The sequence below is a fragment of the Carettochelys insculpta genome, chromosome 1, assembly GCF_033958435.1.
Source record: "Carettochelys insculpta isolate YL-2023 chromosome 1, ASM3395843v1, whole genome shotgun sequence".
In the NCBI taxonomy this organism is placed as follows: domain Eukaryota; kingdom Metazoa; phylum Chordata; order Testudines; family Carettochelyidae; genus Carettochelys; species Carettochelys insculpta.
Genome location: NC_134137.1, coordinates 260898237 through 260913377, shown reverse-complemented (window position 1 = coordinate 260913377; position 15141 = coordinate 260898237). Strand labels below are relative to the sequence as shown.

The following is a 15141-nucleotide window of genomic DNA, read 5'->3' as shown; positions in this document are numbered from 1 at the left end:
GCATCCAGATGTGAATCTTTTTGTCTAGTCGCTGTTTTTACTGTGGGCCAGACAGAAACCTCAGATACTGCCCTGCTGGGGAATTCTAGGGGCAGAACAGAAAGCTCCGTCCACCTAACTTAAAACTACACATGCATTCCTGTTCTGTATTCATAGACGCAAAGGCCAGAGAGCATGGTTGTGAGTCCAGGGGTCAGCAACCTTTCCAAGGCAGAGGGACAAAATTTGACCTTTGACCTCTACATGCCATCTGAGTGCTGGTGATACTTTTAAAAGTCACTAATAGTCCTACTTACAACAGCTTCACTCATAAATAAATGAAGAGGCAGAGCTTTACCATTGAGGTGGTGGTTGGTAGCATTAGCTGCTCATTTATTAATCCACAGCTTTGAGCAAGCTCTCAGCTGCCTGCGGGAGGAGGGGCGGGGCTGAGTTCCCACCTCGTGTGCCAATGAAAATCAGCTCGTGCCACTCTTGGCACCCATGCCAGGGGTTGCTGACCCCTGAACTAATCTGACATCCTATACAACACAGGCCGTAGAACTTCCCCCAAAACAATTCCTGACCTAGAGCATATCTTCTTGAAAAAGAGCCAATCCTAATTCAAAAATTGTCGTTGATGGAGAATCCACCTCCATCCTTCGTAAATTGATCTAGTAGGTAATTCCTCTATATAAAATTTACATCTTATGTGCTGCTGGCCACCACCACCTGCCTTTTGAGATGCACCTGACAGAGCTATAACTGCAACAGCCCACAGAGTGAGAAACTCAGGTTTTGTCTACACTTTAAAAGTTTAAAACGCAGCCGCAGCAGCACTTTAAAATGAAAGTGTGGCCATGGCACACGTGCCGGGAGAGAACCTATGTAAACCGTCTCCGCAAGGGGTGCTCCCAGTGCTGTACTCTGGTTCACACTAGCACTTTACAATGCTGTAACTTACTAGGCTTAGGGGTGTGGGGGGTTTTTCACACCAACTGAGCCAGGAAGTTACAGTACTGTAAGATACCTGTGTAAACAGCCTCATTCTCACACACACAATTCTGGCCACCCCTCTGCACTGTCAAATATCACCACAGAATTCTCCTTTTCCACAGATTTCCTTAAAATGTTATTAGTTCTTGTGTAAACCTCCCCCCCACCCCTGCCCCACTCCCTACCATTTCTAAAAGATGCTGCACCTCTGAAATTTTTTTATATATGTTAATTTACACATCACAGCAGTTTGCCCATGGATTACCCTGAACTCCTTGAGTGTTGGGAGGCACTTTTTAAAAACAACAGTTACATTATTACAGTATTTGACTTAAAGAAGACATGACTTTGTTATTAAAGGAAAGACTGCAGGTCAGGAGATCTGGGTTCTATTCTACGCTCTACTACACATTTGTGTGGGTGACTCTGGACAAGTCACATGAGGCCAAAGTTTCACAAGCACTCTGATTTTGCGTGCCCTATTTTAGATGGCCTGGCTTTCAAGGTGCTGGGTAACCCCCGGTCCTGACTTAAAACAGAACTATGGTGGTTTAGCACCTTTGGAAAAGGAGACCACATGGGACCTCAACATTTAGACAGCATGCTCTGTATCAGTTTTCTATGTGCACTTTGGAGTTAATACTGCAGTTTAATATTTGTTTTACCGTAATGGTTAGATGCCACACTTTTGATTGGGCCCCAATGGGCTGTACAAATACAGAGGCCTGATCCCTTTCACAAGGGGTTTGCTATAAATGCTGTAAAGAAGCTACAGGAGATTCACTAATGCTGGGGAAGCCATTCAAGATCCCCTGGAGGCAAGGGATATAGAAGCAAAGAGAGTTAAACATTTTTCTTGCCATTTTTTTCAAGAAGCTACTTACATTTTTAAATCTCTAAACTCCCCATTATTTGATTCAGCAGTGAAGGGATAATGGTGAGATTGACATCTCAGTTATTTCTGTGGTAACCAATCATGATGCCATAAACCCTGCAGCCTGTCATCACTGCAGGGACAAACTAGCAGATCAGGGCAGAGGGAGCTGGCTTTTATTCAAATAGAAGCAACAGAACAATTCAGAATGGTGGGAGCAAAGCAGTTTTCTTTCCAACAAATGTTCCCCTGAGGAAAACTCTGCCTTTCACCCCAATAGCCAGATTGCGAAGGTTCGAATCTTGGACCTTATACCTAGAACAGATCAGTCTGAAAAAAGAATTCATTGCACAAGAGGGAAGTGTGTTCTCAGGTTTCACAGTGAAAGCCTTCTGTCCTCACCTAGAAAAGGAAGCGTAATTAAAATACTTATCACTGCATTAAGGAGAGAAGTGGAAGGGTAGAGAAAAGTCAGTCAGCTAAGAGTCAAGGCCTTCAGATTACAAACGTATTAACTCTTTGCTTCCCGTACAGAGATGTCAAAAAGTCTCAGCAATAGCTAACCCCTTCCGATTAGACTGCCTGGCTTAAATTTCATAAGGTCAAAAATATCCTCCCCACCACTTGGTATGTTATGGTGATTAAGGAATAATCCTTAGAATGTATACATTTTCCAAACTATTAGCAAAACAAATGCTTCAGATGACGCTGTGCTTGTATTTTACATTCATATAGGGCCTTTCATCTTAAATCCTCCCAAAGCACTTTATACGTTATGTATGCATCGTATGGTACAATGCAGCCATCTCTGGGGTGGAAGGTGGTAGCCAACTTGTCCACAGTATACTGCACAAGAGTGGAGACAGGGGAAATTTTGGCAAGGAACATACGGCAAACTCCTGCTCTTACAGAGTGAGATCTTTGTCATCTGTACAGACGAGGACCCAGGTTTTAAAGTCCCAACTAAAAGGCCTTAACCGAAAATTCTGTTTTCACATAGACGCTCTATAGGTCTTACAAACATGCTGTCTCCAAGGCATTAATAGATCTACACTGTACACATCTACTTGAATAAGGATGCATGTGACCAACACCATATGGCAGCATGCTTGGTTATACCAGGTCAGCCACAGGCAAGGGATGCATTGCAAGAATGAGCACGCCCAGCGCAGGAGCACACTGTATCAAAGTCAGCATCATTATCACATTATTATCCTTTTCCTCCTCCCAATGAGGTACCTGGGGATGGAAAGGTCTATGCTGTAGAATTATACTGGATATGTACATGTTTGGAAACCCTCCCTGCCCAGTGTAATTCCCCCTTTCACTCATCCAAAAAGAGACAGCCCAGACAGAGACCCTTCCAGGATCTGAAGTTGTTTTACTGAGCCCCTTTCATAAGGTCCTTTTAGTTTGGGTACAGAAGGGTTGCCCCCCGCCCGCCCCTCCCTGTTTTATCACAGGACAACCAAGGACTCTCCGGCCAGAATCCCTACCTTTTGGCATCTGCTTCAAAATGCTGAACACTGTACTTTGCTCAATGAGGCCTTTGGCCCTGAAGAAGTGCATGCTGGGTGGGAAATATCCAGACTTCCTGGCCTTGGCCACCTCCTTCTCTTTGAGGCTTATGAGCTTCACATTGACCTGCTCTTCCCACTCGTCCAGCACTAGGTTGCCACCAATCCGATGGGCAACCTCCTGCTCCATCAGGGAGTCTCGCAAAGGGATGGGAAGGCAAAGAGAAACCAAATTTAGGACAAAAAATACTTGCCAACGAGCCTGAAGCTTCATGTCATGGACACACCTAGAAAAAAAATCAGAGCTGTAAAAATGCAGGTCACAAAGTGACATCTCAAAGGTGGGGCATTCAATCTTTAACAGACAAATGGTCAGATTATATGTGCTAGCCCACAGGTTGGCAAGCAAAATAGCAAGAGACATTTTTTCCAATTTGATAAAAACTCCGTAATTCAAGAGCTGCAATGCATATGAACATAAGACATTCCTTACTAAACAACGTCAAACCATATCTAACCATGCACCCACAATGATTTGTAATGCAATGCATGTTTACTGTTCACAAAATTTTTACATGTTCTACTTCCTCACACTTTATATGTGTATTGTAGCACTATCTTCCCGACTTTCACTTCTGAACCTTCTCTCTCTGGAGGACGCTAGGGAGAGTTACCCAACGTTTCAAGATCACATAGCATTTGCTATTTAGATAAGAGTTGCGCAATTTGGGGCTTTTAGGCATTCACTGTTTATCGAAAATCAGGAGATTTTGGGGGTGTTTTCGTTTTTACTTTGCAATTATAATGTTGGCTGCCCAAAAGAAGTCTTTAAAGAGCCGCATGTGGCTCCAGAGCCACAGGTTGCAGACCCCTGTGCTAGACCATCCTAGTGAATTAGAGGTGTATCGGGAGAATACCTGACACTCCCAAGGAACACAAGAATCAGCCTATTCTAAAATGCATTCAACTCATAGCCATTCAAGTAGGCAGTAACACCCTATCCTCACAGGAGCTAACACTGTTGGGTTAGGCTGACTACCTCACACTGTCCAGCTTGCTCAGTGCTTTGGGAAGGGGTCTGTCCCAAAGGACTGTCCCAAGAAACAGAGATTTGTGAGGTCAGGACATTACACTGCTGGAGCCAGGCCTAGGGTTAACAGTGTTTCCTAAACTGGTGTTCTGTGAACAACTCACAGGTGTGCTGTGAGTGTCTGACACTGTTCTGATATCATACGCTGATGGTAGGGATATTTTCTGTTATTAAAACCAGATACAATGTTACTTCTTCATTCCTATGATACCTGATTGTGTTTTCACTGTATATGTTGCTGTTTGTTTTGGGTTGGTTTTTTTTTTTTGAAGAACATTTTCCTAGGTGTTCTGCATAAACAATATTGTTGTTTGGTGTTCCGTGCTCTCAAGACTTTAAGAAACACCGCACTAAGGGAAACCCAAAGACAAGGCATCATGCGCCTGGTAAGTAAGAGTATGTGCATGTGAATTTGTGGGGGGAGAGGGGTGAAGTGGGATAAGGAGACAGGTCTGTTGTCAAAGACAGTACACTCAACTTCAGAACCATTCAGGTTCTGTTACTTGACAGTCCAAGAGAAGCTATACTGATGCCACAGCAAATGCACGCTAGCTGTTAAAAGGAATATTTCTGGGGACTTCACATCAAGCTCTCAGTGCACTAAACCCACTTCACATCAGGAGTCAGGCATCTCCTGTCCCTCTGTACACTGTAGGCCCCAGCCTGTGCCACAAGTACTAGTGGGGGGGGGGAGGGAATCATGTGGTGAGTGACAGGGACACATAGGTCAGAGAAGACCAGCCCATGTAAGATGACTCTCCCTCCCAAAAGAGCATGGTTGGACTACAATCTTCCAGCAACAGGCACAAGTCTGCAGAGGGTCCCTAATAACACCAGGCCAACCCAGGCTAGGGAAGGATTCAGGGCGGCAAGATAATCCCCTATGGCTCATATCTTACATCCTCATACACATTTCCTGCTTTGACCCTCTCCCAACCCATTTCTGCTTCCTGTCAAGGGTTGCCAGCCCTCCAGGACTCGCCTGGCATCTCCCAGAATCAGCATCAGCCTCCTGTTGACTACTGAAAGCACTTGGGAAATTTAAATAGAATATTTTAAGAAACTGGCATTATCTCAGGCGGGGGTGGGGGAAGGAGGATCTCCCGGAGTAGCCTCAGTCGAAGTTGGCAACCCTAGTCTTCCTCGCCATTCTCTTCTCTTTCACTGTACCTGGCAGCGGACTGCAATCTCTCATGCAATTTAACTCAGGAAAAGAGAGGTTAGCCCAGGGCAGGCAAAAGATGGCTTGTGGGCCAGATGCAGCCTATCAGGCTTCCACATCTGGCCCACGGCCGAGTGCTCGCCCAACCCCCCCCCACACCCCATGTGCTTCTCTGAATGCTGCAAGCCTGGAGCAGGGGAGCTTCGTGTGCTCCCCTACGCCCAGCACAATCTCGCAGCTCCCACTGCCCGAAACTAGCCAATGGGAGCTGCCTGTTTGCAAGACAGGCAGCATGCGAAGTACCCCTCCCCCACAAGCCTCAGAGCATTCAGAGCCACACATGAGCCCTGCAGCTGGCTGCTCTGAGTGGCATGCAGGGGCGTGGAAGGGAGGGAGCCTGGGTAAGGAACATGCTGGGCTGCTGGCTGGGAGACACCCAGGTAACTGCCTTTCAGCCAGAGCCTGCCTCTGGCACCTCAGCACCTCCCTCCCTCCAACCCTCTGCCCCCCACCCCCACTCCCACACCCCTACCCCATGTAACCCAAACCCACCCTCCCCAAACCAAGCACTTCCATGCCTGCACTCATTTTCCCTCCCAGACGGTGCACCCAAATCCCCTTCCCCAGTCACATCCCAAATCTCTGCAACTCCTCCTGCACCCCTGCCCGGGTCACAAGCCCTTCTCAGACCCTACACCCCTTCCTAGGCCCCTTGCCAAGTCAACATGCTCTCTTGCATCTATTTCCCCTGGTCGGACCTGCACCCTGCCCCAGGTCACAACCCCCTCCTTCACCCAAACTCCCTCCCAGATCCCACCCCTCCTCCTGCACCCCAGTACCTCCCCGGAGCTCCCTTGTGCACTTAAACTCTACTGCAGACCCCACACTTCCTCCATGAATGTCATGGAAGCGTGAAGCCCGTGACCACTTAAATTCTTGGAGTGATCCCCTCCCCCACCACCCAAATTATTGCCCAGCCCAGGGCTAGATACAGCTCTAGCACCAGCCCTGTTCTAACCCCAGCCTACAAAAAGCATCTGAAGAAAGACACAACAGCCTCTGTGAGACAGACCCACTTACAGTCTGCCCATTTTTTGTCTTCCTGGCATCCAGAGATTGTCCAACTGCAACGGAGACAGCACATCCTAGTCGCCGCTTCTTCAGACTGGTAGGTATAAAGCAGCTATTAAAACAAGGAACAAAACCCAACACAGACAAGTTCCAATTCCTTGTTTCAGTTTCACTTCTACTCTTATGGCTTGTCTAGAGAGGCCATGAATGTACAGCTAAAACGAGGCATGGGGGCAGGAAAGGTTATGAGAAAGAGAGAGGAATGTAAGGAGCAGAAGGACTTGACGGGCCAGGTGAAGAGGGCTGAGGTAACAATAGGCTGAGCTGGCAGGAGGACATTCCAGAGCTGCCTGGAGAGTAGGGAATGGAGACCCAGAGCAGCAGAAACATTCCCACACACCCTCCACACAGGATATGGTCAGGGGAAAGGAGTGTTCTATCATTTTAACCTCTGGTGGTTCTCAGATAGCCAGCTGGTCACACAGCATTTGCTCATTCTTCTATCCCAGCTGCTAAAGTTTAACCTCTTCACTGCCCTCCCAGGCAGAAAAAAATCAGTTTTGTAGCACTTTAAAGACTAACAAAACGGTTAATTAGGTGATGAGCTTTCGTGGGACAGACCTTTAAAGCGCTACACCACTGGTTTTTTTGTTTTGTGACGATACAGTTTAACACATCTACCTCTGTGCTTATTCTCCTGTTGGGGGTCATTGTCATCTCTGTGTAACTGCCACCCACTCATCATCAGACAGTTTTATGCAGATGACAAATGTACTCTCAAGAGAGACCCAGACTCAGGCTATTTTACAAACTGCATTACTTCCTATTCTGAAGCTCCACCCAAACTGCCACAGACTTACACAGCTGCTGACCTATTTTAACACAGTTCCGGGTAAGCCAGTTTAAACACAGTTTTGCCAAGCTATTGACAACCACGAACAACTACAGTTAAATGCAAACACCATTTTAAAAAGCCTTTTTAGCCAAGACCAGCAGCTAGTTATATTTAAACACGCTTTTAATGGTGTAGTCCAATCAACACTGACTAAGCAAGTTAGGCCAAAATCATCTCAGATACGCTTTCACTTTTAGTAGGGCACACTGGGCCAATTCTGCTCTCACACTAGACGTAAATCAGAGATGGCCATATTAACAAGAAACCATGACAGTTATTGCAATTTTGAGGGTGTCTCCACTTTGCCTGGCTCTGAATGAACCACTTTTGTTTTTTTAGAACGTTTTAAATAAAAAATGTTAAAAATAGTGTTTCTCAAAAACTGTTTTCAACTAGATGATTTAAATTAAATATGTCAACAAAAATAAAAAAAATCAACAGATCTTAAAACCAAAAAACAATCTTCAAACATGATTTTTTTTTCTTTTTTTTAAATAAGAAACCCTTTAGAATGGAAGATTTCAGCTGGCACTAATTTGTATGAAGCATGATCAGGCTCAGGACCCTGGGCCTTAAACACATCAAATGTGGCCAGGACCTCTGAAAATTCCGACAGTATTCAAAAGCAAGAGCCAGCTTGGGCTCTTCCCTTCCCTCCTCCACTCAGCCAAAGGTAACAATGGTTTTCTTAGGTGTGCACAGGTGGAATGGAGTTCAACACCTATGGTCTGAAGGGGTGGCCTGCCTGTAGTTCTGTCAGGCATCTACCATACCTGCCTTGCAACAACTTTTAACCTTGACTCACCCTTGTTTTCAACTCCAATTAAGGGAGCATGTATGGAGAACATCTGTAACTCAAACACCTAGGTGTAGTCCACTGTTCCATGTAGTGGCACCTAGATCACTTAAACAGACAAAAGAATGAGGTGCGTCTACAGTGTGAACTGAGAGCCCACTGGCTTTCAGCTCAGGCTGTAGCGATACCTGCACTAAGCTCCAGAGGTCTCAGGTGCAAGTCTGCCTGTGGGTGGTTACACATGCTTGATATGGCAGAAGGCTTTTAGTGTGGATACAGCCTAAGGGCATGTCTTCGTTATGGGCTGGACCAACAGGGAGCAATCAATCCAGAGGAGGTCGATTTATCACATCAGGTAGAGATGTGTGTGATAAATCAAGTGCCGAGTGCTCTTCTGTCAACTCTACTACTCCACACCAAAATGAGAAAAGTAATCTCACCCAGAAGAGATTCAGGTGCCCCCCAGCTGATTGGCAGAGTACCTACAGCCAACAGCCCCTGTTTCTATTGGTGGTGAACATCCACACACGCCTGGGTACACGTATCAGAATTTATTCCGCCCATGCAAGGAAAAAATTAGAGGGAACGCTAGTGTCAGCAGAGAGCAACTGCCTAGAGCTTAGAACAGAAAAACCAAACTCAGGTTAGGCATTAAGAAAAACATTCTCACAAAGAAAGAGGGCACTAGAGATAGACTCCAAGAGACGAGTGTTGAGGCATCATCAGTGCAGATAGCATAGAGATTAGACAAGACACAGGCAGGAGAAACAGTAGTCCACAGAACACTAGCCGGTGGTTCTCAAATAGCCAGCTGGTCACACAACATTTGCTCCCCCTTACATCCCATTCACTACATTTCATTTACACTAAACAAGTTTTGGGGGCTTCCAGGGAAAGATGAAAATCAAGACAAAGCATACACAAATTCTGGGAAATGCGCTCCTACTAATCCATTGTTAAAGCAGTTCTAACCCACAATGGAGGTGGAAAGGTGCTCTCTGGATGGTGGTTTGAAAGTTAGAAGACTCTTGTTCTAGTACTGGCTCTGCAACTGGCATGCCTCGGGAAAGTAACAACCTCTCTGCTTCAGTGTCCTTCTCAGTAAAATGGAGATGATCCTTCCAAAGCTATTCCATGGGGCACAGTGAAAATTATGATTATTTACTTGTATAACCACAGTACTGATCAGCTGCATTCATTGACCGGGACCCCATTATTGTAGGCTCTGTAGAGACACAGAACCGCAAAGACTGTCTTTGCCGCAGACAACTGATGGTCCTAAGCTTAGTCACAGAGAGGCAGCTGTGTTAGTCTGTCTCACAAAACAGAAGAGCAGTCCTGTAGCACCTTAAAAACTAACAAAATCATTTATTAGGTGATGAGCTTTCATGGGACAGACCCACTTCTGCAGATCTGCAAATTCAGATCTAAGCTTAGTGTGTAAAGCACAGCAAACATGCAAGGGGTATAAGTGAGTACTAAGAATTATCCATTATTAAGGAGGATTGACAGGCTCACAACTCTTGGGATGACAACAGCCTCAACAGCCTGCTAAACAAGCCATGCTTTTGTCTGGCTGGGCACATAGGTGGTCAGTGGGAGATCTGCAGGAGGACGAGGCCCATCTGCTGTGGATTGCATTTACAGCTTAGCATCTGAGCCTGTGACCCACTAGCTCACCTCCAAGTTGCTACATCTATGCACATAAACTCACCCTCAGGGTGCCTTTTTATCTCTCCTCTGCTGCACCTAAACCCACCTGATGACATTTAAAAAAAGAGAGTCACAAGAACTGGAATCTGGTAATGGAGACACAAGGAAAGAGCTACACTCCCAGGTTAACAATTAATCACAGGGAATGAAACCACTGATTTGTAATCATTGCCTGGCTCCCAAATATAATAGCCATGAATTCCTGTGACCACCATCTGAGACGAGGCGCTCTGGGCTATTCCCAGTGCACTTGCTCAAATTCAAATCAGGCACAGAGCAAGTCTCTGAGCTCCGTGAGCTCCCTGGCTTATCAGCAAGACAGTCCGTGGTGCTAGCCAGCAGCAGTCTGAATAAACCCCCCTCTGTCACTGGGCTGCTACTGAGCTAACATTTCATTTTCAAGTAACTAAGACCTGCGTGGTGCCTGCCACCCATCCCCCACTGGCAGGACTGTTCTTTGCTTCCATTACCCCAGGCTTGCAGCTACAGAAACTGAAAAGACACAGCAAAGAAAACCTTTGTATGTGAACACCAAGTGCCAATGCTGCAAGGTGCTGAGCTCCCTGCAGAATAGAGGCTCCATGCTTCACAGGACCAGGTCCCCAGGCTGTTTCCAAGGTTTCTCTGCAAGGCACCTAGAAAACATTAGCTGGGCCCCAAGTCAGTTATTTGTTTTCCTCCCTTTTTCTCTGCTGTCTCCAATCTTGGACAGTAAAAAAGAAAGCAAACTGGGTAACAGGCTGCATGTTGTACCTCCCGCTTGCCGGTAAATCCAGGGTTACTTACCAAGAATCCCCCTCCTGATTACACTCTCACTTTAAGAATGGAGAAAACCCAGCGATCTCCTGTCAATGTGGAAATGTTTTCTATTAGTCATGTCACATTATGCCTGTCCCGCCATCTAATCTTCACACACACACACGCACCCAGAAAAACCCACATATCCACTCTAGAACTTATGCTAGACATCCTGGGGAGATATTAGGGGAGCCACAGTCAGGGGAGTTCTCTTCCTTAATTCCACCTACTACATGCTGTAGCCTCCTTCAGTGCACAAGTTAGGAAATAGGAAGAGTCTTGGGTCCAAAGGATACTCTCAAATTCACTATCTTGGAGCGCATTTCATACTGTAGTGTAGACAGGCCCTAACCCAACTCAGATCTGCCCCCATTTCCCACTAAAACCTTGGAACTGGTTAATCCTGCTCAAAACAGGAGTAGATGAAGATAGCTGGGACCCTGGGTCCACACTACTCTCCCACCACTAACACGGGTAATAAAAACTCCCAGTACTGATAAGAAAAATAGTCCAAGCAAACAAAGGCCAACTATGTCATGGCTGTTTGGTTTCAGCTGCATGGGTATGATGAAGCTATTGTATAACACAGTGTTTCCTAAACTTTTTGAGAGCACAGAACACCAAATAATCATATTTTTTATGTGGAACACTTACGAAAATGTTCTTCCAAAAATTGTCAAATGAAAAAAAAAAAAAAGCCAAAACCCAACAGCAACAAATACAGCAAAACCAAAACAAAGTAAGTTAATCAGATACCATAGCAATAAAGACGTAGCATTGTATCTGCTTTTAATAAAAGGCAGTAGTAGTACTTTCACTCACTTCTGGCTCTTCTACAAAGAACTGTAACTCACTCTTAGCACAATAAAGACTAGCAAAATAGTTTATTAGGTGAGCTTTCATGGGACAGACCCACTTCTTCAGACCATAGCCAGACCAGAACAGACTCAATATTTAAGACACAGAGAACCAAAAACAGTAATCAAGGAGGACAAATCAGAAAAAGACAATCAAGGTGAGCAAATCAGAGAGTGGAGGGGTGGGGGGGGAGGTCAAGAATTAGACTGAGCCAAGTATGCAGACGAGCCCCTATAGTGACTCAGAGAGTTCCCATCATGATTTAAACCATGTTAATGTGCCGAATTTGAATATAAAAGTCAGCTCGTCCACTTCTCTCTCTAAAATGGTACGATAATGTCTCTTCAGTAACACACATACCTTGAGGTCATTGACAGAATGCCCCATTCCATTAAAATGTTGACTAACTGGTTTGTGGATCTGGAGTGTTTTGATGTCTGTTTTGCTCCCGTTGACCCTTTGTCTAAGGGAGTTAGAAGTCTGTCCAATATACAAAGCATCTGGGCATTGTTGACACATGATGGCATATATGATGTTAGTAGAGGAGCATGAGAAAGTGCCCGTGATTCTGTGAGTAACCTGGTTAGGTCCAGTGATGGTATTTCCAGAGAAGATATGTGGACACATTCTGTCAATGACCTCAAGGTATGTGTGTTACTGAAGAGACATTATCGCACCGTTATAGAGAGAGAAGTGGACACTGGCAGCTTGTTACTTCTGGCAGTAGGCAGTGTTCCACCCCTGCTCAGAACCCTCCCACCGTGGCACTAGGAAACCGTTATGCTGTAGTTGATACAAGAGACAAAGAATCACCCCATACAGCAGAGGAGAAGCCTTGTACCGCCAAGGCTGGGAAGTCTGTTGCCACCACTGCGACGAGGAAATGTAGAGTAGTGGTGGTCGGGGAGGTGCCCATCTGTCGCCCTGACATTTCATCTCGGGAGGTATGCTGCCTGCCTGGGGCCTGTATCCAAGATGTTACGGAGGCATTGTCGAGGATTATCAGGCCCTCTCACTACTATCCCATGTTTCTCATCCATGTGGGCTCTAATGATACTGCGAGGTGTGACGCTGAGTAGGTCAAGAGTGACTTCAGGGCTCTGGGGGCACGGGCAAGGGAGTTTGGGGCACAGGTGGTATTCTCCTCAATCCTGGCAGAGACAGGTGCATCCTAGAGGTGAATGCCTGGCTTCGAAGATGGTGTTGCCAGGAAGGCTTTGGCTTCCTCGACCACGGGATGCTATTCCAGGAAGGACTGCTGGGCAGAGATGGTGTTCACCTTTCGAGGAGGGGAAAGACCGTATTTGGACACAAACTGGCTAACCTAGTGAGGAGGGCTTTAAACTAGGTTCAACGGGGGCAGGGGAGCAAAGCCCACAGGTAAGTGGAGAACATGGAAACCTGGGAGATGGGTCAGAAATGGGAGGCAGCATGGGCAACAATGCCAGAGTAAAAAGGGGGTCAGGCAAGTAAAAACAGAAAGGCAAGATCAAATCAACATCTAAGATGCCTATATACAAATGCAAGAAGTATGGGTAGTGAGCAGGAAGAACTGGAAGTGCTAATAAATAAATACAACTATGACATTGTTGGCATCACAGAAACTTGGTGGGATAATACACATGATTGGAATGTTGGTATTGAAGGATACAGCCTGCTTAGGAAGGATAGACAGGGAAGAAAGGGGGGAGGTATTGCCTTATATTTTAAAAATGTACACACTTGGACTGAGGTGGAGATGGACAGAGGAGATGGACGTATTGAGAGTCTCTGAGTTAGACTAAGAGGGGTAAAATACAAGGGTGATGTCCTGCTAGGAGTCTACTACAGGCCACCTACCCAGGTGGAAGAGGTGGATGGGGCTTTTTTTAAACAGCTAACAAAGTCATGCAGGGCCCCGGATTTGGTGGTGATGGGGGACTTCAACTACCCAGATATATGCTGGGAAATTAATACAGCAGGGCACAGACTATCCAGTAAGTTCTTGGATTGTATTGGAGACAATTTTTTATTTGAAAAGGTTGAAAAAGCTACCGGGGGGGAGCTGTTCTAGACTTGAGTTTAACAAATAGGAAGAAATTGGTAGAGAACTTGAAAGTGGAAGGCAGCTTGGGTGAAAGTGACAATGAAATCATAGAGTTCACAATTCTAAGGCAGGGTAGAAGGGAAAACAGCAAAATAGAGATAATAGATTTCAGGAGGGCAGATTTTGGTAAACTCAGAGAGCTGGTAGGGAAGGTCCCATGGGAAGCAAAACTGAAGAGAAAAACAACGGAGGAGAGTTGGCAGCTTTTCAAAGGGATATTATTAAGGGCCCAAAAGCAAGCTATCCCGCTGGGTAGAAAAGATAGAAAATATGGCAAAAGACCACCTTGGCTTAACCAGGAGATCTTGCATGATCTCAAAATAAAAAAGGAATCGTATAAAAAATGGAAACAAGGACAAATTACAAAGGATGAATATAGGCAAACAACACAATAATGCAGGAGCAAGATTAGAAGGGCTAAGGCACAAAATGAGCTCAAAGTAGCTATAGGCATAAAGAGAAACAAGGAGGCTTTTTATAAGTATACTAGAAACAAGAGGAAGACCAGGGACAGGGTAGGGCCATTGCTCAGTGAGGGGGGAAAAACAGTAACAGGGAACTTGGAAATGGCAGAGATGCTTAATGACTTCTTTGTTTCGGTATTCACTGAGAAGTCTGAAGAAGGAATGCCCAACATAGTGAATGCTAGCGGGAAATGGGTAGGGTTAGAAGTTGAAATAAAAAAAGAACAAGTTAAAAATCACTTAGGAAAATTAGATGTCTGCAAGTCACCAAGGCCTGATGAAATGCATCCTAGAATACTCAAGGAGCTGATAGAGGAGGTATCTGAGCCTTTATCTATCATCTTTGGAAAATCATGGGAGACAGGAGAGATTCCAGAAGACTGGAAAAGGGCAAATATAGTGCCCATCTATAAAAAGGGGAAAAAGAATAACCCAGGAAACTACAGGCCCGTCAGCTTAACTTCAGTGCCAGGAAAGATAACGGAGCAGCTAATTAAAGAAATCATCTGCAAGCACTTGGAAGGTGGTAAGGTGATAGGGAACAGCCAGCATGGATTTGTAAAGAACAAATCATGTCAAACTAATCTGATAGCTTTCTTTGATAGGATAACGAGCCTTGTGGATAGGGGAGAAGCAGTAGATGTGGTATACCTAGACTTTAGTAAAGCATTTGATACAGTCTCGGACGATATTCTCATAAAATACTAGGCAAATACAATTTAGATGAGGCTACTATAAGGTGGGTGCATAACTGGCTGGATAACCGTACCCAGAGAGTAGTTCTTAAAGGTTCTCAATCCTGCTGGAAAAGTATAACAAGTGAGGTCCCGCAGGGGTCAGTG

The 15141-nt window shown here is 45.4% G+C and overlaps 1 protein-coding gene across 2 annotated transcripts in view; it reads right to left on the bottom strand.

Moving 5' to 3' along the window:
* The window catches only part of ADA2 (adenosine deaminase 2), a 29364-nt gene extending 22563 nt beyond the window's left edge, over nt 1-6801 (bottom strand). For both annotated transcript variants that reach the window (XM_074983765.1, XM_074983767.1), the window contains exons 1-2: nt 6699-6801; nt 3346-3653 (exon numbers count right to left, since the gene is read on the bottom strand). In XM_074983765.1, the coding sequence (XP_074839866.1) occupies nt 3346-3653; nt 6699-6727 (337 nt within the window). In that variant the 5' untranslated portion in view covers nt 6728-6801. The remainder of the gene's footprint in view (nt 1-3345; nt 3654-6698) is intronic.
* Nucleotides 6802-15141: the final 8340 nt, after the last annotated feature.